Genomic DNA, 25418 nt, shown 5'->3' with positions numbered 1-25418 from the left:
AATGTGCCCCACGGGAGAAGAAAGGCACTCCCCACGACTTGCCTGCCTTTCTTCTCACATAAAGAGGAGGGATCACTCCCAAGGCTGGAGCAACCCAAAAGGCTGAAAGCAGATAGGCTGAAACCTGGGACACACACTGCAAAAGCTGTCTCAAAAGGCAGCTTTTCAGAAGTGAGGGACAATGGTAGCATGGACCATAACAAGTACAGCCGCTTCCACGTGTTAAAACAGAGCCAGGTCCCTATCCAGAGGCTGTATGCCTACCAACAGCTCGACCCAGAAACACACACCAATGCCTGCACAACCCTGGTACTGCACACCCCCAAGCCCTGGTCAGAGCTGGGACCGTCTCTCACATGAGGGTTTCAGTCTGGGGCGACAGCTTCTCAGATGACACCTGTCCTATGGCTTGAAATCATTTGATGAAATCGGAGCAAATTACACCAAAAGCAACAGCTTTCATAGAGAGGGAAGCCCCATGGGAGCACTGTGAGGTGGAGCTGACTCCTCTGTGGGCATTGAGCTCAAACCTCTCAGGAGCGACCGGAGATGTGCCATACCCAGGGCCAGGTCCTTGCCCCACGCCATCCCCATTGCCCCACTGTCCCCATTTCCCCCTCCCTTCCCACCTGGACAGGTTCCTTGGTGAGGGAACAGGGCGCCCAAAGGGGCTGCTTTTCATTAACAGAGGGTCAGGCTTGTCCCCGCAGCCGGGGCTGAGCCCAGCCCGAGGGAGCGGGTGGTGCGGTGGGAGACCCTTGCTCGTTGCTGTTAGGATGGCTGGCGCAAGGCGGAGATGTTGCTTCCTTCCTCATCACCTTGCTCTTCCCCTACGTGCTGATTTTCTTGTATCATACGGCAGTTTCTCAGCTAGACCTCTGACTCACAGCCCTCCCTGAAGACCATAGAGGAGCCTTGCCACTGCCTTCGGGGCTCAGTGCAAAATCACCCCTCACCACACCTGCCCCTCTCAGCTGACAGCAAATGCGTGACGGGGTGAGATGTGGAGAAGTAACCAAGCCACAGTCTTCTCAGCGCTGCAGTGGCATCCTGCTCCCCTGGAGCAAGAAGAGACTGTGATGGCACTTGGGGTTTTTACCTTTTTCCGGGGCTGCATCTGTAGCAACCCATCTCATGCACTCAAGCCACAACCAGTGATGCAGTCCTGTGCGCTTCCTTGCATTGCTTGCTAGCTAAAGAGCTCCTACCTTGGCCCTGGGCATCTGATTTTCACTTTAAAGTTACAGCGCTGTCAGAAAAGCAGGAGCTCAAGCAACTTCACCAGAGCTGGAAAGTCAAAATGAATCATTTCAGGTGCAAGACTGAGATACGAAATCTCCACACCCACAGAGAAGGGTGCTTGTCAGGCGCTTCTCAGCCCCAAAGCCTGAATGGTGGATGGGCTCTACCGCATGCCCTGATGGCTAACAGCATGCATGCAGAGGTATGTCAGGAAGGAGCAGGGAGATGAAGAGTGCAAATGAAAACGTTTTTAGTCATGCTGAGAGAGAAAGAGAAACCTGCATTTTTTCCTTTCATTGAAAGAAACACTTGTGCTTTCCCCGAGGTAGTTATCTGAGAGGATATCTAGAAAGGAAAATTAGAAAGGGAAACAGACTGTGGAAAGGCATGTTCCTGTTTGTGCATAAAATTTTAGGGCTACGTTCCCTTAATTAAACAAATCACCAAGAGAAGAGCTATGGAGACCTTTCAGGTGACCCACCCGGTAGGTGTGTCACCATTTATACAATTCGGCAGGGAACAGCACAAAGCAAAGCTGTCGTCCTGCGAGTGCCATCTCAGGAAGTGCTCAGCAGTTAGAGTTGCTCACGTCACGGTTCTGTCACCAGTACAGTAACGAAGGGAGTCTTTCCTTCTCCCAGCAACAGTAAAGCCATCAGTTCGGTTTGCTTCAAAAAAGAATCATTTAGTCCCTTTTGCAATATGGATCATTTGGGAATTGCTGAATGGGGAGCTGTTGTGATAGAAAATGGATGCCCTTTGCAGCAGAGCTGAATGAATAGTCAGTGTGGTATTTGCTCTCTCGCAGAACTGACGGAGTGAACAGGAAACCCAGTGGCTTTAGGTAGAGCTGGTCTCCTGTTCGGGTAGGAGATGACTTTTTTCAGTCCCGGTTTCTCTGCTTGTCTGAAAATATCCAAGTGCATGAGAAAAAGCAATTCTTACTGGATGTACTTTGGTCTTGGAAAATGCAACATTGTCTACTTCAGTGCCTTTAGCAGTGGAATTTATAATCAGGTAGTTACGTATTTATTAAACATTGGTAATCTCAGAAGAGGTTAAAAAGTACTTTCTTCACCACCAGAAGAGTTATTTCTCACTTGCACACCAGTTCCTAGGTTCCTTCTTCTCAGCCACTGAAATAAAAACAAAATTCAGGCACCAAACTCGGAAGTGTTTTTCTGTGCTTTAACACTCAGAGAGGGTATTTCCCACCCTCTGTAAGTCTTCTGGATGAATCACTGGACTGTGCTGAACCATAACCTGTCTTTGGCTCATTTTTGACAACTGCAAAGGCAGAGCCAGCCTTCTAATCTTCCACGATACCATTTCTCCAGTTAAATGCTGCATTTGCTCCATGAGTTAACGTCTTCACTGGTGGGTTGACCATCTGCCATTTGTTGTCCTCTTTCAGCTCTTCACAGAAACACATGCCCAGTGAAGGGATCTGGGAAAGAAGTTACCAGCACAGTTACTAGCGGGGTCATTGCTTTGCCATGAAAGAGGGGACTTTTTGCTATGGAAGAGAGCAGAACCTGAGTCTGTTCTGGGAGGAGAGACCAGGACATTTTGCCACTTCTGAAGTGAACTAAAAACAGATTGGAGGCTTGTGGGGTGAAAGCTGAACTTGTGTCATCACCCCACATTCATACTTGGATTTGATGATCAAAATATATTCACTCCTCCTTATGCATCGACAGTGGTAGTAAAAATATATCTAAAGACTGAGTTCTCTGGTCGTTCCAACGCAGACAGTAAGGAAAACTGGGGTGAAGAATTCTGCCACTGGTGATAATACACAAATAAAGTAAACAAAAACCCTTGGCAACCAAGTCTCAAGCGATGAAGCTGCCACGAAAACCTTTCTCCACTTCATTCTGTAGCTGAGCACCAAAGTTGTGAACTTAGTGTGACTCGAAAACCACACAGCTTCTTAAAGAGTGACTTATGCAATGTAGCTGCAGGTTACAGTCACAACACCATGGGGAGGAGAGGGAAGACTCTTAGCCCTGTTTCTAAAGGAAGGAGGCTAGTTCCAGATGGAGAGATTTCCAAATGTGCCTCTTGTCTGTAGGTGTTACCTGGCATTGACTTTTCAGAGGAGTCGGACGAAAATCTCCAAAGACTTAGCTGCTAGTCACATACTGTTCACCAGGAGAAAATCCTTCTTTTGACCTCCAGTGCTTTGCTAAAACTACATGAGATTCCCTTTGTAATGAGAAAGCTAATGTCATTGGTATTGGCATGCAGTTGCACGCATGTATCACTGTGTAGGCAGGCTCCTTATTGAAAGTATAATAAAACAAAAAGAAAGCTTCCCGCTGAAAAAAATTCTTACCTTTCGTACTACCTCGGCAAAGTTGCTGCTGTCTCTGGCAGGGAGCCCTATCAGAGGTCGGGTGAAAGATGCCAAGGAAGAGCCATGGCCCACAATGAGGATGACACCTGATATACCAGAGAAAGCGAAGAAAAGTAGTAAGGGAGCTGCAGCACTGTCAGGTTACCCATCAGCAGACAGGTATAAGGCTCTGTTTGGGCTGTTCATCTTTGCAGACCTCTGATAAAGTGGGAGGGTGTATTGTACTGGTCAGAAAAAGTCTGGTGTGTTGTAGGCATGCCAGCTAGTGAGAGAAAGCACTTGCTAGGAAAAGAGAAAAAAAAGCTTTCCAGAAAAGTGTATTATCTTATGCTGAGCTACATCCTGATGTAGAAAGACCAAGCAAAGAGTATACTCTTGCAATTTAGTACTCTACTGTCTTCTGTTTAATTTTGCTTTTTCATTTCTATCCTATAAATTGCACGTATTTTGATTTAGTGTAGCCCAGGACAAGGACTAAGAGTCTACCTTAAGCTCTGTGCAATACCAACAACTCATGTTAAATGTGCTTCTGTTGCCAAATCTCTGCCTGTTCGTGTTACTGAAAGTGTGTGACAGAATATGCAAAGATCTGAAACCTCTACCTTTGCTGGGGCAGGCAGTGACGATTTGTTTTATAACCGCAGAGGTTCTGCTAATATATTCTTCGTAACTTTCCGACGGCACCAGAGAAGAGAGTGGGAAGGTACCCCTGACAATAAAATCACAAATACATGTTAATCTAGATGAATATGGGGACACTGTTAGCACTATTGAATGACTATACCAGAGAAAAGGCACTTGGACAAGGATGTAGGTTTATCTACTGACTTGGCTGACATACTGCTACCTCAGCTTGCATGGAGCATTAGCTTCCCCCACAGTAATTTCTATTAAATCTTATAGCTGAATCTCATAGCTCATAAAACACCAGATGCAGGGAAAACATTGCTTTAATAAAACTTGTGGTTTACAGTAGAGATTATTTAAAGTAGGTTTCATGTCTAAGAAAAGCTGTGCTTTGAGCAATTCTGTTGGCAAGGACCACTGCCCAGGTATGAACTGCAGACTTGCAGAGCAGCCCAGCTCTAGCAATCCTGACTGAGTTCAAACCAAGGCGAGACACTGATGATGTGAATGCTTTCAAGATTTGGCACCTCAGTGTTAGTCTCCTTAATAAACAAAACAAAACAAAATCAACAACAAACAAGGCATAGCTGCATTAGCTAGACAAAGCAATAGTAAAGAGTTTCACTCCTAGAGTTAAAAAAAAATGTTTCCAAGGACATTAATCACGATGAACCACTCCTAAGTATCTGAGCACTTCTATTTTTTGTCTATTATTCCTGTCGTCCTCTTAATCTGTCTTCTCTGGGAAGGGGAGGAGTTCACTGCTACAGCTGGCAAACATTGTTAGCCACGTGTTGTGATACAATATAGGGTGTTAATTTTTTTTCTACAAACAACCACCCCCCTCACCCTGATTTGATTGTCTCCTTAGTCAGTGAATAGGCAGGAATAAGACTGGATTAATATATTGCGGTAAGGTATGGTATTGCAGTGTACTTTCACAGGTGAGTCTTCGGTACATTATGTCAGCACAAACTGCAGAAGTAGAAAATAGGTGGTAAAACCATGTGAAAAGCTCATGCGGGCTTCTTAATCATAGCTAATATTAATCCTGGCTAGGTTGGAGAAGTCTAGATTGGGGTACTCAAAACTAGTCTGCCTTTTGGCAGAGCTGCAATTTTTTTTAATGTGTTGTCCTGTTGGCACCTCAGTGCCTTCAGTATTAACGCTGTTATTAACTAGTCATCCTGCAGCAGAACTGAGCATCCCCAGCACTGGCCCAAGTGGTTTCCAGGCTAAATAGCAACAGGAGAGCTCAGCCCAGGCTAAGGTCTCGGTGGGAGTCCTGTGTCCAGCTGTGACTGCTACAGTGCAAGTGCGATGAGGACCAACGAGAGAAAATCCAGAGGGGAGCAGTGAACAGGGGTCCAGAAAGCACAGCCTACAAGGCAGGATGGCCTCCGCTGCTGACAGGGAACGATCCGGGACTTAACCTAGTTGAAGACTGTCATTTGCAGTGGGTGAATATGGTAAAACCAGCCCCTGGGACCTGAAGGATTTTGAACCCTGCATGTGATGGAAAGAAACTGGCATCATATGTGCAATTTTATAGCTCATCTCTCCTACTTTTGCCTGGAGCTGAGTGAGCTGTGAGGGGTCTGAAGCCTGTAGTTAGCACTGCTTCAGAGCTTCCCCTCTGAACTTCCCACTGCTCTCTTTTCTATGTGGAAGTTTGAGGCAGGTGATTTTTTATAGAAAAAAATAGGGAAAACACTCTGTTAGTGGCAAAACACACCAGAAAGCACTATGATCCAAGAAAATGAAGGATTTTATTCCTTCATGCAATTTCAAATGAAGACAGTTGCTTGGCTGTAAGAAATGCATTAAGACATGAGACGTTTCCTTTCCCCCTTTCTTGTGTATGTGGGAAACCCCAGAGACACTCACTTTTATTAGCTGAGTAATTTCCTGGATCTGGCTGTGCGCTGCAAATGCAGAGCAGCCTGGTTTGCGAGCAAGATGCAGAGCTAGATTGAATGGGAGCCTTATCGCTTCCTGCCCTGCTGTGGTTTGCAAGCACTCAGAAAAGGCATCACCCCCCGAAGCTGTGACAGCCCCAAAAAGTCCTTGCTGAGCACAGTGCTAATCTTTGAGCAACTCAAAGCAAAACAACCCCCCTCCCCGACCGAATATGGCACAAAGATCAATTATAGTGAGACGCCGTTACCCTGTCTGCCCCCAAAACCAGGACAGCTGGCTCGTGTCGGGCTCACCTCTCTCTCCCCAGACCCTGCGTGGCTCTGCCCCTGGGTGCACGGGCATGGTCCCCCGCTTTCCCTTCCTCGTGCAGCTGTTGCTTCAGTGACACAAACCAGCGGCGTTTCAGGTGCGGAGCTGTGCTCCCTGCTACCTCCCAGCCTGGGCTCATCCTCAGCCGTGGGGCAGACCTCTTGCTGCTGCCCTGCAGACCCTAAACAAAGGGCTTACTAACCTTTTCTAAAGTCACATTTCTTCGTCGCTAAAAAGCAGCGTGTTATTTACCAGACAGGTTATTCTTCACATTTCTAAAGTGTGCTTCGCATGAGCCAAGGGTAAAAACAAAACTGCTGGTACCTGACACTAATGCCTACAATGCAGCTATCCTTGTGCATAACAAACCGTGGGCCTGAGCCGGTGCTTCTGAAGGCAGCACCAAAGCAGGGCTGGTCCCATACACAAGTACCAGGTGTACGTGCATGTGCAGGTGCACTCGCGTGCTACGTGCGCGCACATTACAAGCGTGTGTGCCTGTCAGAGCAGCAAGCAAAGCTGACTCTTGGCACAAGACAGCTGACAGCATATCATATTTTGGGAACAAATCACACAGACTTGGATTTGATCAGAATCACCCATTTTTTGCAGTGTTTCTAAAGGTTTATGACAAATAAAAAGATGAAGAGATATACCTCAGAGAAAAAAAAAAAGTCTTTAACAGCTAGATACAGAGAAATTACCTGTAACTTGTGTCTATTTTGTAAGAGGCTGCTGCCAGTTCTGTCACAGTCATGAAGTTAGGAATTACTCTGCTTGCTTCCCACTTGGTCCATTCAAATAGTCCTGGTTCCACCCTGATTTTGACTTTTTGATCTAATTTAAGCCCTGCAAGAACAAGGAATATTTATTAAGAAGAGAAAGGTACGCTCCAAGTGTTACATTCGTGCTGTACATTCTACCTTGTTCATTGTAATGTTTTCATTAATGAAAAATAATTACTTATTGTCAAACAAAAGAGGATCGTGTTGATTAAATGAAGCCAACATTATATTCTTGTCTGACTAATGTTAAGGCACTACAAATTCTTACATTATTATCATTATTTCTGGAGTTCTTTTGTGATGATCTGCAAGGTACACAAGAGAATAGAAGAAAAGACCTCAGTAATGTTGCAATCTGAATAAACTTTAGACAGGAAATGTTTTTACCATTTTTATACAGTGTTTTGCTCAGTGGTCCTCGGTGGGGCAATAAATTGTCCTACAGTGTTAGAAATGGAATTTTCTTGTCAAAAGACACATTATTTTGTTGATTATTCTCAAGGGAGGTTACTGAGTGGTACTAGTTCCCGGAAGAAATGCACTCCCGTTGTAATTCTGATCTAAACATGGTAATGAACTGTGAACCTCTGACAGACCTGTAGGAGGGGACAGGAGAGGAAAAAAGAAGAGAGGGAGAGGGAGGGGGAGAAGAAAGAGGTTCTGCAATATAAAGGAATTAAAATAGAATCATAGAATACCAGGTTGGAAGGCACCTCAAGGATCATCTGGTCCAACCTTTCTAGCACAATCTAGATGAGATGGCCCAGCACCATGTCCAGCTGAGTTTTAAATGTGTTCAGCGTAGCGGAGTCAACCACTTCCCTGGGGAGATTATTCCAATGATTGACTGTTCTCATTGTGAAAAATTTACCTCTCGTGTCTAGTCGGAATCTCCCTGGGAGTAACTTGTACCTGTTACCCCTTGTCCTCACCATGTGATTCCTTGTAAAAAGGGAGTATCCATCTTTTTTGTAGCTCCCCTTTAAGTACTGGTACATGGTGATGAGATCACCTCTAAGCCTCCTTTTCTCAAGGCTGAACAAACCCAGCTCTCTCAGCCTATCCTCATACGGCAGGCTTCCCAGACCCTTGATCATTTTGGTGGCCCTTCTCTGGACCCCCTCCAGCCTGTCCACATCTTTTTTGTATAACGGGGACCAGAACTGTACCCAGTATTCCAGGTGTGGCCTGACAAGTGCCGAGTAGAGTGGGATAATGACTTCTTTATCTCTGCTGGTGATGCCCTTTTTGATGCAACCCAGCATCCTATTGGCCTTCTTGGCCGCAGCAGCACACTGTTCACTCATGTTGAGCTTCCTGTCCACCAGGACCCCAGGTCCCTCTCCATGGAGCTGCTCTCTAGCCAGGTGCATCCCAGTCTGAGCTGAACTCCTGGATTATGTTTTCCCAGGTGCAAGACCTTGTCCTTGTTAAACTTCATAAGATTCTTGTTAGCCCACTCTTCCAGCCTATCCAGATCCTGCAAGGTGGCTCTCCCTTCCAGAGTGTCTACTTCCCCACTCAGTTTGGTGTCATCAGCAAACTTCATCAGTGTACACTTGATCCCATCATCCAGATCACTTATGAAGATATTGAATAGCGTTGGGCCCAATATCGATCCCTGGGGGACCCCACTTGTGACGGGTTGCCAGTTTGAGAAAGAGCTGTTTACCATCACCCTTTGGGTGCAGCCCGTCAGCCAATTCCTCACCCAAAATAGTTTGGCTTGCAAAGGCAAATGCTTTCAGGAGAAAGCTGTCTTCCCTGATTCACGTACATATCCTTCAGAGCACTGGAAACATTTGCTTTTTGGCTCAGAATATTTTCTAGAAGAGGTGGCAGTGGTGATTTGATGAGCAACTACTGATGCTGAATTCAACCTGATGTGAAACGCCTCTGTTTCATATAACATTAGATTCCATTTTAACTATCGAGGACTACAGTTAATGGGATAGTACTCTCCAGACCATACACATGGCAGCAGGTTTATTACTGCCTATATTACCAGCTAGACAAAACCACCTTGTCTTCCCTGCTTAAATATAACAACAAATAATCACAAAGTTGTACATCTTCTTAATTACTCATCTCAGAGACTTCACAGAAGTTTGACAAAGACATTTTCACCATGGCAAAAGCACCTGGCTCGTTTTGCTGCCTTACCCTGCAGTACGTGTTGAGCTGTCTGTATGCAGTGGAGTGCGGGTGATGAGTACACGTAGCTGACTGTCACCTCCTGGTCCAGCAGAGCTTCCCCTGGATAGGAACACCAAAGTGAGTTGCTCTTTTGCAAATCATGACAGATGAGAAAGTACTACAAAATACTTTCTGCAAAAAGCAGCTTGGAGCTTTTCAGTTTCATTGACATGGGATACATTGACAGTCCCTTTCTATCCATTTTTTCACACTATCGGCTGACTGAGCTCACTAAAAAACTCATTCTGGTGGCAACAGCAAATTTAAAATGAGTGTTGGAAAGATAATTACGGAAGATTCACTCCAAATCTGCAAACTGCGGTTAGGCATTTGGCTGTCTCCATATATCTGAGTCATCAGAGACAAGTATTTGCACCAGACTTGCACTGTCACAGCCAGGCACGCTTGCTCAGGGAGCAGAAACAACATCTGGTGAGAGAATTGAGACAGAGTGACCCGTACCACCCAGCCATCAGGCGCCTGTGATGAGGTGACCACACTCCACTGACGATGAAGCTGCTTCCTCTGGCCAGCCCCTTCACTCCTCACTGCCCATTCAGTGACAACTGCGTGAGACATTAGTCCCTTGCAGACCAGCAGCAGGGCACAGGTAGTGTCGCAGCTTCTTTCTTTTAACTTTGCCAGGAACTGGCAGAATGGGTCTCAAAGATGAGCAACCAGCCCCACTCTCTGTTTTACTGTTTACTAAGATCTTGCACTGGTTGCCCATAGAGAAGTGTTACCACAATAAGTGCTGCTAGGAAGTTTTCTCTACTGCAAAGCCAGTGTGAGCTTTTGCAGAGGATGAAAGCCTGCTTCCCAAATCCTGACATTTGCAGTAGGATATTATCCAGCTTACCTATAAGCCTTGACTGGAAAATACCACAGCAAGATAAAGGAGGATCGTATTCAAAATGCTTCACACTGTCTTTCCTCTTCGGCAGGGTGGAAGGGAGGTTCAGATCTGCTCTGTAGTATTTTCCTGAAACGAGGTGGGACAAGGGAGGCAGCAGCTGAATGCACAGGTGGCATTTTGTTATAATGGCTTCGTTTCTTCTGAATGGTTGGAGGGCTGGTTCTGAAAACTCAGCCCAGAGTGACAACTCGACTGGCAAATTAAACAGGTCGAGGCCCATTCTCTGGCCACGAGGGCAAGTGATGAAGCAGGGCATCTGCCCAAGGAGGTAGTCTCTCTTCCATCCACCTCAAAAACCCATGCTGTCTGTCTACTGGGGACGGACTATGGTCTGTGCTCTCCCCAAACCTTGCCTGGAAACCATGTGGGCGATGGGGAGCTGCCATAAGCTGAGACCACACCAAGGAGACAGCTAATAACTAAGCAGTTTGGGGGATCGTGGGGCAGTGCCTGAACTCAGATGCCTACAGGATTATTTTAGTACTACAGACATAGTGTCTCACTGATGAAAAAAACCTGGTGACTGCTGTTACTTTAAAGAGATCACATTTTAAGATCACAACACTGGCTTGGAAAATCACCTGTCCTAACAAAATAGCACCTCTTCTGCAAGCTCTGAAGGAGCAAATGGGAGGGAGAAGGGAGAGGACAAGAAATCATGAGAATTCGGGTTTGTGGGACTCAAATGAAACAAAAATCCACTCCATATTGATATTCTTTTACTATTGCCAAAATGACAAAACCCAACATTCCCACTGAAGAAAAATGAAACCAATTAATTGATTATGCAGCCAGAAGGTACCACCCTCATTATCTAGTGTGAATTTCACACACTTAATATAGGACATCTCCAGCATAACAAAGGAGACTTTCAGCACAAAGCTCTCCCTTCTGAACTCCCACCTTCTTCTTCCCCTCCTTCCTCCTGACACATATTTCCCTGTTCTGGGTCAGTTTTCTTCACCTCAAAACATACTGGTTTTGCGAGAGAGGGCCAAGAAATTCAGCTTTTAATTCAGGTCGGTGCTGACATCTCATTTCCACCATGGTTTGCTCTTGCTCTTCTTCCCCAGGTTTGACTAGTGACGTACTGTGACTCTGATCAACAGACCATGGTTCTGACTCAAGCGTGGAAAGGTGGAGGGGTCAGACAACCACCACCTTGTGTGACGAGCGGTAGAGATCTAGTGTTTTGTACATCCGTCAATGAGACACGCATCTGTCAATATCACAAGATCTTTGTTTGTTCTGCAGATTTTATCCAACATAAACATGAAAGACTTTAGCACATTATGAAATACGGGCTACGTGCAGGTCAAAGCAGTGCTGTACCTGATTTGCAATGTTACTCACTCTTTTGTGTCAGTGTTTACATTTATACATAGGAGACTGAATCTCTTGTACCCATTACTGGCGTTAATTGGTTTTGGTTCTGATTTGCTAAGATCCTTCCATTATCTCACTCACCATCTGAAGTCAAGCACTGTTGAAGCCAAGACTTGCCAAAGACCTGATCAACTCTTTCCCCGTGGTGCATCACCAGCACACCTCTTCGCAGGGTGGCATTCTGAGTCAGCTGTGTAAAAAGGATTTTTCATTACGATATTATATATAACCTGCATTAAAAGTCTAGATTCCTGGATGCTCCCTGATGGAGGAAGGAGCAGCAGACCTGTCCTGGGAGGTTTATAACAAGCACAGAGGGGGAGAGAAAGGAGCTGCTATAATAGATGCCTATCTTTAGGACAATACTAAGCCTGACTGGCTCTCTACTGAAGGCAAATGAAACATCCCAGACCTTCATGGGCTACAGATTAGGTTTTAACTCTATGTTTACACTAGTGAAAGGCAGTGCTGATAACAGATCTTTTAATTCCAGTGTGGGAAGGAACTGTAATTTTAATATATGTCATATGGTTGGTATAAACAAAAGAGGGAAACTAGCTAAGATTTAAGTGGTAATGCTCTTGTCTACATCAGGACTAACATCAAGCTCATCCTTCTTTTCCTAATGAAAACACTACTTTTACACTTTTCATAAACGTGTGGCCAAGTCAACAGTAAACCCAGATCTCCTGAGGCCACATTTTTACTCAGACTGCATGGCATTATGAATAAGTTCTAAATAGTTTGGGGTTAGTATACAATGCACGTTAGATACAGATGAGAAGATAAGGAGGAACAGGTCAAAGGCTTTAAAACTTTTTCAGCAGTAACCCATCACAGTGTTACTGCTGCAGCACTGAGGTTAGCGATGTGTATCTTCAGCAGCAGAGAAGGGAATTCTTAAGAAGTGGTATGAGATTTATATTCATGTATTCTGCTAAACACTTGTGTTTCTGGCATGAAACACAAATCAACTGCCCCAAGATCAGAGTTTAAAACTAAGGTTTTGTGGTCTTGCTCTTCTGCTTAGGAGGAACCCAGAGGCTGGGGAAACTCCTAGGCTGGAGAAGATGTGCACATCTGCAAAGCATGTTCCTCAGGCCAAGCGGTAGCTCTGCCACAGATCTGAGCTAGATAAGAGAGGCCACGAGCAATCAAGAGCTGGTGGAAGGACGTGTGAACCGTGCAGAAGTTTCTGTCGTACAGTCATACACACAGCGTCCTGGGAGGCCCCAGGATGGAAGTTCCCTCAAGGTGCCCTCAGGTTTCTCTGATGTTAGCACAAATGAACCCGGGGTTATCCCCCAGCACATCGAGAAGAGAGGCCGTGGGGCCAGCAAGCCCAAAGGGGTTTCTGCAGCATGTCAGTGTGCCAGAAAGGACTGTCTTGGCATTCCTGACAGTCAGAGCCAATAAGGCAGTACAGGTGCAAATGTGTCATAGGTAAAAAAACAGAGCCTGTATTTGTTTTGCTCTTCCTACCAGAAGACCAGTGAAAAACCTGGGAAAAAAAATGATACATTTTGATTTTGAAACTAGGACAAAAATGTAATCCCATCAGTGCTGCTAACCTTTCCAGCTAGCTCTTCTCTTGCTGCGGTTCTATGCAGTTATTTGCATTAGCTATGTATCTAAAAATACAAAAGAAGATGAAACATTTAAATGTGCTAAGATGTGGGACGACATAAACCACCAAGGTGACATCCATAGAATCTGGACATAAAAGTAACAATGAACAATGAGCCTAATTCTGCTCTAGTTACTCTGTTATGAACCCATGTGAAAGTCAGGGAAAGTTGTGCCTGCATCTCACTTGTCAGACTTGTTGCCATACCTCTGCACAGCTTGCCCAGTAAGGCTGTGCACAGAGAAACCTGAGCGGAGAACTCATATGTTGTGCTATTATGACAGGAATGAAAAGAGTTTCATGAAAGAAGGTAAAAGAGTAATATACATCATGCATGTTTCAAAATATTTATATTATACCATACAGTATAAGCATATGAGTGTGTGGGTGTGTATATATATATATATATGTGTGCATTAAAACATAACATGTAAATGTTATGAAATTAAAAGGGAAGATACTATTAAATTTACTAAATGCTTTTAATTAATAGTATATCTGCACAAGCACATGGCAAAGATAAGAAATGGAAGAAAACAATTACCTGAAGAGAAAGTACATTGGTTACGCTCCTTGACATATTAGGATTATGCACTTCTCCATTCAGCTTTACATTAAGTTCATTTTCAGCTTGGGTGGAGAATCTTGAAACTGTTGCAAAAACATATTCCCTGTAGAAAAAGCAGAAGCAACACACACACACACACAAACATAGGGGAGCACACACACAAATAGAAGGGAGTCATGATTTTGTCTACAGACGTGTAAGTCAGGATTCATATTCCATTCAATATTTTTTGCACACTTGCAATCCACTTCATCAGTTTGTTCTTGATTTAGAACCTGCCCAGTAAAAATCAGGCTAAAATAATATGAACTGATGGCATATATTGGGTGTAACCCTGCTAAAGTGTGATCTTCAAACAAAAAATACTACCCGGTTGCCTCCTCTCTGTCTCTGAGGACTGAGCAAGAAGTGCACCTACACCTCCCTGCTTAGAAAAATCAACTCTAATCTACAAGTAGCATCAGCCGCGCTGTCAGCTGCAGAGCAAAGTGCAGGAAGCCAGACAGATGCCTGCTGATACGGAGTAAATCAACAAGATGAGGGTAGGCTCAAGGTGGTGGAGTAACCTTTGCGTGGTTTCATTTCAAGTTAACTTTGCAAGCTCTTGAAATGAGAAAAAAGAAGAAAGAAGAAAGCAGTGAGCCAGGCTGAAGGCTCAGCCTGCCTGGCAGAACGCGGTCTTTTAAAATTCATGAGGATGTTCAGGTTGTTCAAGAGCAAACAGGGGTGATCCCTTGAGCAGCTGAACTAATGAACTCTGCGTGTCTGTGGGTGTGTGTCCTATGTCTTTTCTTCCAGAAGTTTCAGCATGCCCCCCAGGCTCCCACGATCCCTCTCTCCTCTGCCCACACCACCTCCAGCTCCCACCTGGCAGCCCACAGCCGCTGCCACGGCTCCCCAGCAGGAAAAGTGGCTGATGTAAAGCAACACCCACGAAACCCCAACTTACCTGTGCTTAACCCACGTGTCTGACTCGTTGGCCCTCTCAGTGTAGTTTTCAGGAAGAAAACCCCTGCAGCCGGTCCGATGCGAGGTCCCGATCACCCAGCCTTCGCTCACGTCAGACTGCTGCGTTGGGTCAACGTAGATGAAGTCCCCGGCGTTGATCATGAGTTCATCGATGTTCTGAGGCTTGTACTGGAAGAGGGCCCTCAGCGTCTGGGGGGAACATACAGCAGGGTCAGGCTGCTGCCCGGAGCCTGCTCCTGCACGTGCCGCAGCGGTTCAGGTGATGCTTGTTCAACTCTCTACTGGACACAGTGACCCGTACTATTTTCCACTCTGCAAGGTGCTCTTTAATGGCACTTCAGCAGCGAAAAAGGAAGACACTAGCACATTTGCAGTCTGTGTAAAAATAGGCACTTAGTTTTCATAAAAATACTTTTTTCCTGTAACTAGTACAGATTTATTTGAAAGCAAACATAGCAAAAGCGTTATCAGCTATTTTCGTGACGACTGGCAGCTCTCCTGAGTGTGACCAAAATCCAATATGAGACTTGTGACAAAGCGATATACTGATCTGACTGAAAAATGTTGTCATTCCAGAATTTAAATTCGGAAATGAGAACCGGAAAAATGTTGACTGGTTTTAACGAAGAGTCTGTTAAGCAGAAAATCATCAGCGAGAACTGTGCCCTGCTCACTGATATTTAATCTGTGAAGTTTTCATCATGGTTGGAACAACCGAGAAAACTAATTTTGCTGAATGGAATTTTACTGCAAAGCTGTGATCTGACAAATCGTAGCAAATATTCAAGGATCATAATTTCCTGTCACTTTTATTTTCTCATGTCATGGTAAGATTAGTTTTTTCTGCTGGAGTTTGGAATTAGACCTTGCTGACATGCAGGTCAAGCAGCCTACCATAAAGGTATCTTCTACTGATTCATGAGTACAGTTTTTCAGCCCAAAGAGGTACTTGAAACAACCATGCTTTTTGGAACACGGTACTGTGCATGCACTAATTTTCTTCATGAAAAAAAAGGCAAGATGACTGTAGCAAAGAGCCTGACCGCGGGCTCAGGAAATTAAATAAATCTGATGACAGTACCTGGTAATGCACAAAACGCATGTCCCGTGAGTAGAGAGCAGCTACCCACTGGCAGGTCTCCCCTGGGTTAATGCATTTGGCCAATTGTTCCAAAGTCTTCTGATGGTGAGGATAAAACTTGTGAGCCAAGGTAAGGTGGAGCTGCTTTAGGCAGGGCTTCACCTGGCAATCTAGGAATGAAACAATCACGTCACAACACAGAAGCGAAGGTCATGTAAAACTCTTCTTGTTTTGTGCTACATGCTTTGCATGATGCAGGAAATACCATAGTAATTAGTAATAGAGTAGATCATATTGCAGAATGTCATGGTTTTAATCATGCCAAAAGAATTCCAAATCTGGACTGGATTTGCTCCCTGGCTTCAGCTGGGAGAAAAAAATGAACAGGGCTTGAATTCTTCTCCCAGTCTGAGATGTATTGAACTTGTTTCTCCCAGATGAAGCTATGCTGGGGCTGTGTCCCTTCAGTCTCCACTGGTGATGCAATTTCCCTTGGATGTCACTGGAGTGGGGATTAGGATCAAGGATTAGATCTCAAGGATGCTGTTGGACCATCAGGCTGGGCCATAGCACCATGGGGATGGAGGTCTAGGAATAGGAAGTATTATATCCCTGCCCTTCTTGGATATCCTGATCGATGGCCTATTAAGTCACACAGCCAACCATTGCAGCTTCTAGACAAAGCACTGTGTCTTCAAAGTCTAAAATATGCTCCCCAAGCCATGTTGTTTTCAAATCTGTAGGAGGAAAGGGTGCTTGCTGTCAGTAAAACATCAGCTAAGCTCCCTCAGAGGCACAGGAGATGTTTTCAGTACCATGCCTAAGCATTTGTGCTATGACCCACCCACTTTCCCTCTGATGTTGGTCCTACCTGCCAGGGACGAAGCCTCTGACGAGAATGCCAGAGCAAACTCTTTGAGGATATTTGCATGGCTGTCACCAATGAAGAAGCCAAGGTAGCTGGTGGATGAATGTAGTGATAGGGAAATGGATGGTGGAAAGCACTGTGAAAAACTGTCACCGACTTTCTTTAAGGTGTCATACAATAATTCCACTTTCTGGTCTTCACACTGAAAGAAAACAGAGGAGGAGCAGGCTTTACCCACCGGCTCAACAGCCACTCTCATAACCTGTGTTGTACAGTAGCACCAGAAAACAGTGCAGGCATTGGACTTCCTGAGAAAGACAACACACCTACGAACTTGCCTGAAATTCCTGGCATTAAAATCAGTAATATTGGGCAATTTGACCACCACAGTATCCTGGTGCTATAATAGGAGATTGAGCCTTCTACCAGGAGGGGTATCTAGCCTGGGTAGGAAAGAGCCAAGACATTTTGCCGTCTGACAGGTGTACAGTAACCTGCCTGAAATGAGGTAGGGATCATGATTTGCCTCTTCAGTTCTAAGTAAGAATTTGTGTTATTGTTATGCTACAGTCCTTAGCTGAAATTGCTCCTGCTAAAAGTTCAAGATCTCAGATGCTAAGCAACATACCTAGCAAAATTCATAAAGCATCTTTGTCATTATGATCCTTAATGCTCAAATCACAGCAAATGAAAGGCTTGTACAGAGCTATGCTTCCACAAAAAAAGCGGCAATTAAGCAATTTAAGAAGTGAAGAGACAAAGGTGGAATTTGTGCTGTCCAGCTAAAGACAGGAACATTAATGATGCTCAATTTCTGCGCTGCTTTATTCTCTTCCACAGAGCTATTTGCTCCATTTAGCCTTGACACTGGGTCAAGCTGCTGAAGGGAAGAGCAGAAGAGAAGAAAGGAGCTCCTCCTGCTTAGACCATCTTTCTCTCTTGAGCATTTCTCAGGCCACGGGGAGGAGGGATGCACCAAGGGGCACCGGGCAGTCTGGGCTGCGGGGCGACGGGGTGGGTGGGATTCTGCACCAGGGCGAGTGCCTTGTAGCAGGCTCCTCTAGGGCCGATGAGTCTGGGAGCTGCAAAAGACATGGGGAGTCAGGAAATAGGAGAGGGCCAGGTTGGGAGAAGGAGGTGGGAGCCAGGTCAGTGAGTCTCGCTTTCTGCCTGTGAGGTGCCCGGGTCAGCTCTTGCTGACAGCCGAGGAGCAGGGAACAGCACTGGAGGGTGCATTTATCCCTAGAAATATGCTACCTGAAACGGGGCTGAGATGTGCGAGGTGAGGGTTGCAATTCAGTTGTCTCTTCCAGGGGCAGGCCTTTAAACCTGACACCTTTCAAGAGCATGGCATTCGTTATTAATTAATGATTTCTATTCTGTATACTTGTGATTAATGGCCACACAGTACCATTCAATATTTTGCAACAAAATACTCTTATTTTCACTGTCTGTACTAAGTGGCATGGTTTAGCATAAAAGTATTATTAACAGAATAATTTTTGTCCAGCTGCTCTAGCTCATGCCTGTTTTAGCACAACTCAGCTGCAGCTGATGTTCATGTGCTGCACCATCAACATGCAAAAACTGGATTCAGGTGGCTCTAGAGTTTTTCCAGACCAGTGACTCTTTGCTGGTCTTTGCTGATACTGGCACATTCACCTATGCAGGAGAAGCAGCTCTGCTGTGAAGTTCTCTGGCGGGTTACCCAGCATTCAGAAGGCCACCTAGGAGGACAATAGCATCTCTAGAACCAGAAAAGAGCCCACCAGGAGTCCAGCTCAGGAGCCTAACTTCCATGTTAAATTATTGAGAAGTGACTGAATTGCACTGCTGGACTCCAGTCTGGCTCCCCTTGCTCCTTCCCTCCCTTGTGCATTCTGTTTCTGGCTTTTTCATAATATCCAAGCTTCAATAGAAAGGGTAAAGCCTGGGACACGCCACCATAGCAATGACCTTCTGGCTGGGACTCTCTCGGGAAGGCAGGGGTTTCCCTGAGATTCCCGTAGGCATAATACCAAAGTTGTCTACATCCTATGATAACGCTGTCACCGCTGCACAGCTGGCTGAAGGCAGCCACTGCTGCCCTGGCCAGCAAGGTTTAACATCCTAGATCGATGCAGTAATGAGCACAGTCTCTGAAGCCTGCCGATAGCTGCATATGAGGAGCAGTGCTTCCTACTGGCAGGTCCATGGGCAGCCTGGGCTGCACAGGGTTGCTCTAGATGGATGCAAGATGTGTCATTCAGCTACCCCGAAGCATCCGACTGGCCCCAGCATCCAATTTTTAGGTATGCCAAGGCCTAAGGTTTGTAGCTAAAGTGGGTGGTGGGAAGAAAGCCCCTGGTGCCTATCCAGGGGCTGAACACTCAAATATTAAGCAAGCGCGCCTGGCCCTGGGTCATGTCAGTTTGATCACCAAGGAGAAGTTCTGGTTTAAGACAACGGCAGGTGGCCCAGTTTCACCAGTAGTTGATATATGACCCTTGCATGTCTTTTGTGCCTTACCGTGAAGAAATCACAGAGAGTGATGTGTGGAAAAATCTCATGGGCTCTGTTTTTCCCGCACTGGCGCTTGCTCTCCTTCCAAAACTCTTGAAGGTGGTTATGCAAACGGCCGGTGGGACACAAGTAAAGAGCATACTCCTGAGGGATTGGGTCATCCAAAGAGGGGTCATTGCAGTGGGAGTGCAACCTGAAATCAAGAGCAGAGAGTAAGTGCGTGCACCGCTTCCTCTTGTTTCCTGCGGTTGAAGGCATCCATAGTAGAGACGAGATAAAGGAAATACAAGGTTGTTATTTTCGTACCAATGAAAAGCTAAAATAAAAGCTCTTTACAAATTTTTAGTACTAACTAATAGAGAATAGGGTTTTTCCTGCTTATTTTTTTGTGTACTTTACATTTTATGATGTGCCTTCGTTTCTTTCAATGTCTGAAAATGAAAGACAATAAAAAAGATTTTTTTAGGTTTTTTGGGTTATTTTTCCCCTTTTTTCATGACTGGAAACAGAGGACTGGAGGGTAAAAAAGAAGCAATGGGTACAAAATGTTGAAGAATGACAAAATGAAAACTAACTGAAGATTAAAAAAATACTCAAAAAGAGTTAACCTTTTTATTCAGCCCTAATAAAAGCAAACAAGACAAATCAGAAAATGCACAAGCAAAGAGCAGAAACTCGCATCCCATGTGATGACATCCTTCACCTTGTTCTTCACATGCTGTGTTTGGCTTTACAGCTGTTGGATTGGGAGTGATTGTTGGAAAGAGCGATAGCATCCCTGACAAAAAATTATTTGGGAAGAACATGCCATTCTCAAATGTCTCCTCTGGCTTTTCACAGAAAAAAAAAGAAAAAAGAAATCAAACCAAGCAAAAAAAAAAAAAAAAAAAAGGGCACAACAAAAACCTGAAGAAAGTGCAAGGAAAGACTGGATTTAATTTGAAGGTGAATTTAAGCAAAAAATCAATTATCAGCATATGGATTACATATGAATACTCTGTGAGATTCTTGGTACAGAGGAAAAAACTTTGCAGGGATCAAGGCTAACAAGTGATTTTGACTGTAATGATGATAACGACTTCCCTCTGACCATCAGCCTTTCAGCTTATTTTATAATGAGCCTTTCTCAAGGGAAGAAGGGGCTGTTTGCCTTCAGCCATGGCCATTTAACTCCATGCTGTTCCTTCATGCATTTGTAACTCCAGCCATGGGTTTACAGATATTTTCCCCTATTTCCTTCTTCCTTTCCTCCGGGATGGAGAGTCCAGGTTCCCGCCTCGGGCCCTGTGCCTGTTTCCCGTGGGTGCATGCCACGAGGTGTGAGCGCTGTGCCGAGGCAGGAAGGACATGGACTCCACGGGTGCCTCCGAGCGCCTTCCCAGACATGCACCGGTGCATGACCACAATCCTGGCTCGAAGCCCAGGAACGCCTTGCAGAGGCAGTGAGCAGACCTCAGCAGCCATGGCCATAAATAAGCAGGAGGCTTAAAACTGAGGAGAAGTGTCTGCCCAGAGCAGCCAGTCCCATGAATTCACTAACACCACTGTGGTAAAAGTAGCTGCTTCTGCCCAAGACTGCCCTTCCCTCCCCAGCTTTTTTGATTTACCCCGGACCTTCTGCAAATAACCTTGCTTCCCAGAATAAGTACAAACACAATTATTTCTTTCTCTGTGTGAAAAAAAAATTAAAAAAAAGAACTTAGACGCAGGGTTTTTTATGACAGCTAACTTCAAATTCAGTGACAGAATCAGCACACGAACAAGGATTTTTAGCCAGGTTTAATGTGAAAGCACTCCTTAGAAATCACAGGTACTTACCATTTTGCAGCATCTTCTATTGTCTTTTGTCCAGTAGCAGCCAAGGCTTTTAGCCTAGAAAAAAAACCAAAATGGATTCATCAGAATAACAGAAACAAAACTCCTAGAAAGTAAACAATGGACATGCTGTGGTCACCAAGTCTGTTTTCCAGCACAGACAGGACCTTTAACAACTAGGTTATTCCTGGCAAATATTAACATTCTTGAAGCCCTCCAGATAGTTTTTTCCACTGCAAGTCTTTAATTCCTTGAAGATTGGTAACCTGTCCTCCCTACAGGGTGTCCTCCTTTGTGTTCTGGAGGTGGTTCCTTAGCAGCCCTACTGACTATATGGATTTCCTTAGGGTTGGGTAAACCATCCATCCATGCACTGTAAGAGCAGGGTTTGCTCTGTTCATAGGATAATGTTCTGGTTTAAGATGGCCCAAGCCCATACATATAAACAAAGCAAAACATACTTATATAGGGGTTTGAAAATATGGATTGAGGATCTTCCATAGGCCAGCGGAGAGCCAGATCTAAGCCACCAGTTCAGTCCAAGATGAGAGACAATATCTCACGTTTCTCTCTGTTAATGCAACTGACATTCTCTGGGATCGGATTTGGTTCGCGTTTCCTTTTCTCACTAGAGTTTTCAAAATGCCAACTATGTGCTTCACATGAACAAGTCTTTGTGATTAAACACTAGGTGACAGGTGTTCCAGTGTTTAAGCCGCACCTGCAGCCATGAACCCCATTTCCAACCCTGCAACCCACCTACAAACTTCTTGGAAGAGACATGAAGGGGAAATGGAGACAGAGGACATGGAGGAAAACCTGCTAAATTACTTGGCATCTGCTCATCTCTTTCCTTCTCTTTTGAGGCCATCCTTTCTGGCCACTGGGTCCCGAGGGCATTGATTCATTTAGTCTCGTCACATTTTTATCCTCCATCCATCCCTGTGACACCTGAGCACGCATCAGCAGTGCAATGAGTGCATTAAGCAGCAGGACTCAGGTTTGTCCTTGGTGCTTCCTCCTAGCCTTCTGTCTTCTCTCTAGTGCAAAAACTACACATGGGCTTGTTAAAAACATTTAAATGACTTGTGCGTATGTGTGACCATGCCTGGCTCTTTAGGGGGGACTTAACATGGATGAGTGCTAACCTGAGTCTTTCCACTCAAGCTTTACCTTCTACCTTTCTTCTCCGTAAAGTACATCAACTACCAGAGCAAAATCAATGCAAAACAATGAGCTACCTAGTCTAAAACTAGCCTGTGTCCTCTGTGACTGAATAGTGCACATTTTCTTTCCACGCCTTTGCTGGCTTCCCCTTCTCCATCACCTCAAACACGAACAACCTGTGTTTTTGTCGTTCTCCCCATGCAGCCCTTCCTGCCGTATCGTGTTGAAATGTCAGTGCCTGCCACTGCTTGGCCAATGATGCCAGACTTTGTCAACCACTTGTTACAGCTCAAAGTGAGTGTTTTACCGCTTCATGCCATGCTGCTCCTCCCTCTTGGAGACAAGCCCTGTGCAAACAGCCCTGAAGCCAAACGGAGCTTGACTTCAGCTTTTCTTTACCATAGGGCCTGCGAAATCATAAATGTAATAAGACAAGTGAGACCTAAGACCATGGACTGTCATGCTGCTCAGGGCTATCTCCTTGCTCCCTTGTGCTCCTCTCTGTGCCTGTTCCCACCTTTTGTCTCATCATATACGTTGGCTGTAGGATGCTTTCCAGCAGGGTTTGTAGAGCCCTTAGCATCAGGAGAGCATTAGGCTGTTGCTAGACATCCTATGCTTCAAAGATGGGCAGTGAAGATTGAAAGATAATGCACAGAATAAATTCTATATATACCAGTTTCTCACAGATAGAGAGCAGGAATAAACCATTGAAAATCTGTATTAAAAATAGTGTCTTTACAGTGAGAATAAACGGCTCTTCCCGAAAGCAGAAACTGCTGACACAGTTCAGTTCTGTGTAAACACCAGGGGAGGCCCATTTTGTTGATCTGATGTTAGGCTTGATCCTCACATATTTGGTTTTTTTTCTTTAAGGAAATGTTGCTGTGGCATGCTGGTTCTACGTTATGAACGATTTTGTAATATTTCCATCCAGCCTCATTTTTCTCAGGCCAGGACATCTCTAAAGAACAACTTTTCAGTACTTTCATTTCAGTTCAATCCAGGAACTACAGAGACAGCTAACAGGTTTCATAAAAATGCAATCAAAATTTTGAAGGTCTTAAAGTTAATAAAAGCAAATAAATTAAAAAATAAAGTGCTTTTGGACATTTTGTCATTTTATGTCGATTTGCACAGTTCTTCTGCCACTGTTTCTTCATTTTGACCTGAGAAGCACAAAGCCATCTCAGTAACAGCAGAAAGTGTTTTGAAGGGAATTTGAAGAACTTCACATACAGGACAAAAAATTCCAAAACTAGCCATTACTTTGGGGTGACCAAACTTATAGTATTACTAGAGAAATGATGAGCCAGGTTTTCAGCTGCACAGCTAAAATTCCACTGTGCATAACTGGGAACACGGGACCCATAGTTTCCTTGTAAGCAGTGCCCATCACGTCTAAAGTTGATCTGTTAAACACAGCTCTTCCTAAAAAAGCAACACAGCACTTACGAATGGAGCCTTTTCGACTTGTTTAATTTTCAGTCAAAAGGGAGAGATATTGCTCTCCTTTCTAAAATATTTTTATGAGTTCTTTGACATTTAAATAAAAAGATTTATTTTTTGAACATTTGAACCGAAGTGTCCATATTTGCCCTTCAGAAGTTGGAAAATCCTCCCCAAAACTTCCCTGTCCAACCAGAGTGATGTTTGGGGGAGGAGTGACCACCACGTTTCTTTTTTATTAGCTTGGTTAGCTGCCACCAGTTAATCTCTCATCCATTGGGGTTGCCAAAAATAGTGCCTCATTCTTTACTATTACATTTTCCAGGTAGGACATGCTCTTGGAACATGATCTTGATTCAAGACAGGAAGAAAAATTGACAGACTTATGTGGCATCTTGTTAAGGAAAGCTTACTCTTTTAAAACTGTTTCCAGTCACAAAATCCAGCGGATCTTTGCCAGGCCTGAAACAACTTTGGATAGACGTTACATCCACATTTAACTTCCTTATAGTAAAAGTGATAAGCAGAAAAAATGAAAGAGGATATATCCCAAGGGCAAACTATGGACATCAACTTCTTAACTCATTGTGAAGCCTCTCAACCTGAAGATGTGGAAGGGCGCATGTCTTCAGATATACACAGTATTTATAAAAATGGATACAGAGAAGGTTGTTTTTGCAATATGAGCAATATGCACTGCTCTACAAGAAATTCAAAGCAAGACGGGTCTGGCCCCTGTATAGGGACATCACCCCCAGGTAGCAGCATGCTCTCTTGATCCTGCCTGCTGTCAGGTTCTTATGAGAAATACCTCTTATATCTTAAATACCTCTTACTGTGCAAAGGCAGCCGAACACATTACTCACGCGATATGAGCCGTGAATCCTTTGGCGAGGAGAGACTCAAGGAGTACAGAGGTGCTTTTGCTCCTGTGCTTGTTGGACACCTTTGCGTACAGCTGTGTCTCAGCCACCGCCATCTCCTCTAATCTTCCCCTGGCCATGTGCTGAGTGCTGACAGAAATTTGGAGGTGGGAGGAGGGTGCGAGGGAGGGAGGGAGTAAGAAAATGAGAGAGAGAAAGAGGCAGCTAAAATAAAAAAAACCTCAAACCTCTTGTGATCTTTTCTGACAAAAGCTGACATCCTGTTTTCGTAGCATCTGCATCTCTGAATTTTTGTTTTAAGGTGGCTAAAAAAGCAAAAGCTATCTGCAGGCTTTTCCCATCCACCCCAGCAGAACAAGACTAGTAGTCCAAAGGTGAACACCACAGTCCGGGTGGACTTGCTGAAGGGTCTGAGATGGGATCTTTTAGCCTTTCATTTTAAATTGTCTTCTGAAAGCCAAGAAATCCACCTGAGCTGCTACTGCAGTGTGGGGGAGGCAAGCGGGGATGTCTTGCAGCATGTAAGAAGTTAGTCTGTAGACCAAATTCTTTCCTTTTGGACTTGATTTTCATGTCCTCCCGTCCCTATCATACATGGCTCCTGCTTTGGTCTTCTCAGCCAAAGGCAATGAGCTGGCCAACTGAGCAAGGTCAAACCCAATGTCCCATCTAGACATCATGCCCTGAGGCTGGGCTTGGAGCAGCTCAGGGTGGCAGCAGGGAGAAGCCTGTCTTTTCTGGTGGTGCT

At 44.8% G+C, this 25418-nt stretch overlaps 1 protein-coding gene across 1 annotated transcript; it reads right to left on the bottom strand.

Annotated features, from left to right (window-relative positions):
- Nucleotides 1–1617: 1617 nt before the first annotated feature.
- On the bottom strand, nucleotides 1618–24774 carry UBASH3A (ubiquitin associated and SH3 domain containing A). Its single transcript, XM_087757006.1, has 14 exons — nucleotides 24653–24774; nucleotides 21174–21227; nucleotides 19362–19548; nucleotides 16857–17055; nucleotides 15986–16155; nucleotides 14885–15093; nucleotides 13912–14038; nucleotides 11822–11930; nucleotides 10298–10420; nucleotides 9406–9498; nucleotides 7162–7306; nucleotides 4204–4310; nucleotides 3581–3687; nucleotides 1618–2689 (listed from the first exon to the last, which is right to left on the bottom strand). Exons 1-14 carry the CDS (start codon nucleotides 24763–24765, stop codon nucleotides 2552–2554), a joined length of 1881 nt encoding a protein of 626 aa, XP_087613132.1. The 5' UTR covers nucleotides 24766–24774; the 3' UTR covers nucleotides 1618–2551.
- Nucleotides 24775–25418: the final 644 nt, after the last annotated feature.

This window comes from Nipponia nippon, unplaced genomic scaffold, assembly GCF_047370975.1.
Source record: "Nipponia nippon isolate SJK-2023a ecotype South Korea unplaced genomic scaffold, ASM4737097v1 scaffold_2, whole genome shotgun sequence".
Lineage (NCBI taxonomy): Eukaryota > Metazoa > Chordata > Aves > Pelecaniformes > Threskiornithidae > Nipponia > Nipponia nippon.
Note: the sequence above shows the minus strand (reverse complement) of the source record. Positions and strands in the feature narration are given on the sequence as shown.

Excerpts from the sequence above, each read along its gene's own strand:
- UBASH3A (XM_087757006.1), bottom strand. The coding sequence starts at position 24,765 with ATGGCGGTGGCTGAGACACAGCTGTACGCAAAGGTGTCCAACAAGCAC. Across the intron at positions 17,056-19,361 it reads CTCTCTGTGATTTCTTCACG|TGTGAAGACCAGAAAGTGGA; the intron begins GTAAGGCACAAA and ends GTTTTCTTTCAG. Across the intron at positions 10,421-11,821 it reads ACAGTGCTTGACTTCAGATG|GAAAATACTACAGAGCAGAT; the intron begins GTGAGTGAGATA and ends ACCTCGTTTCAG.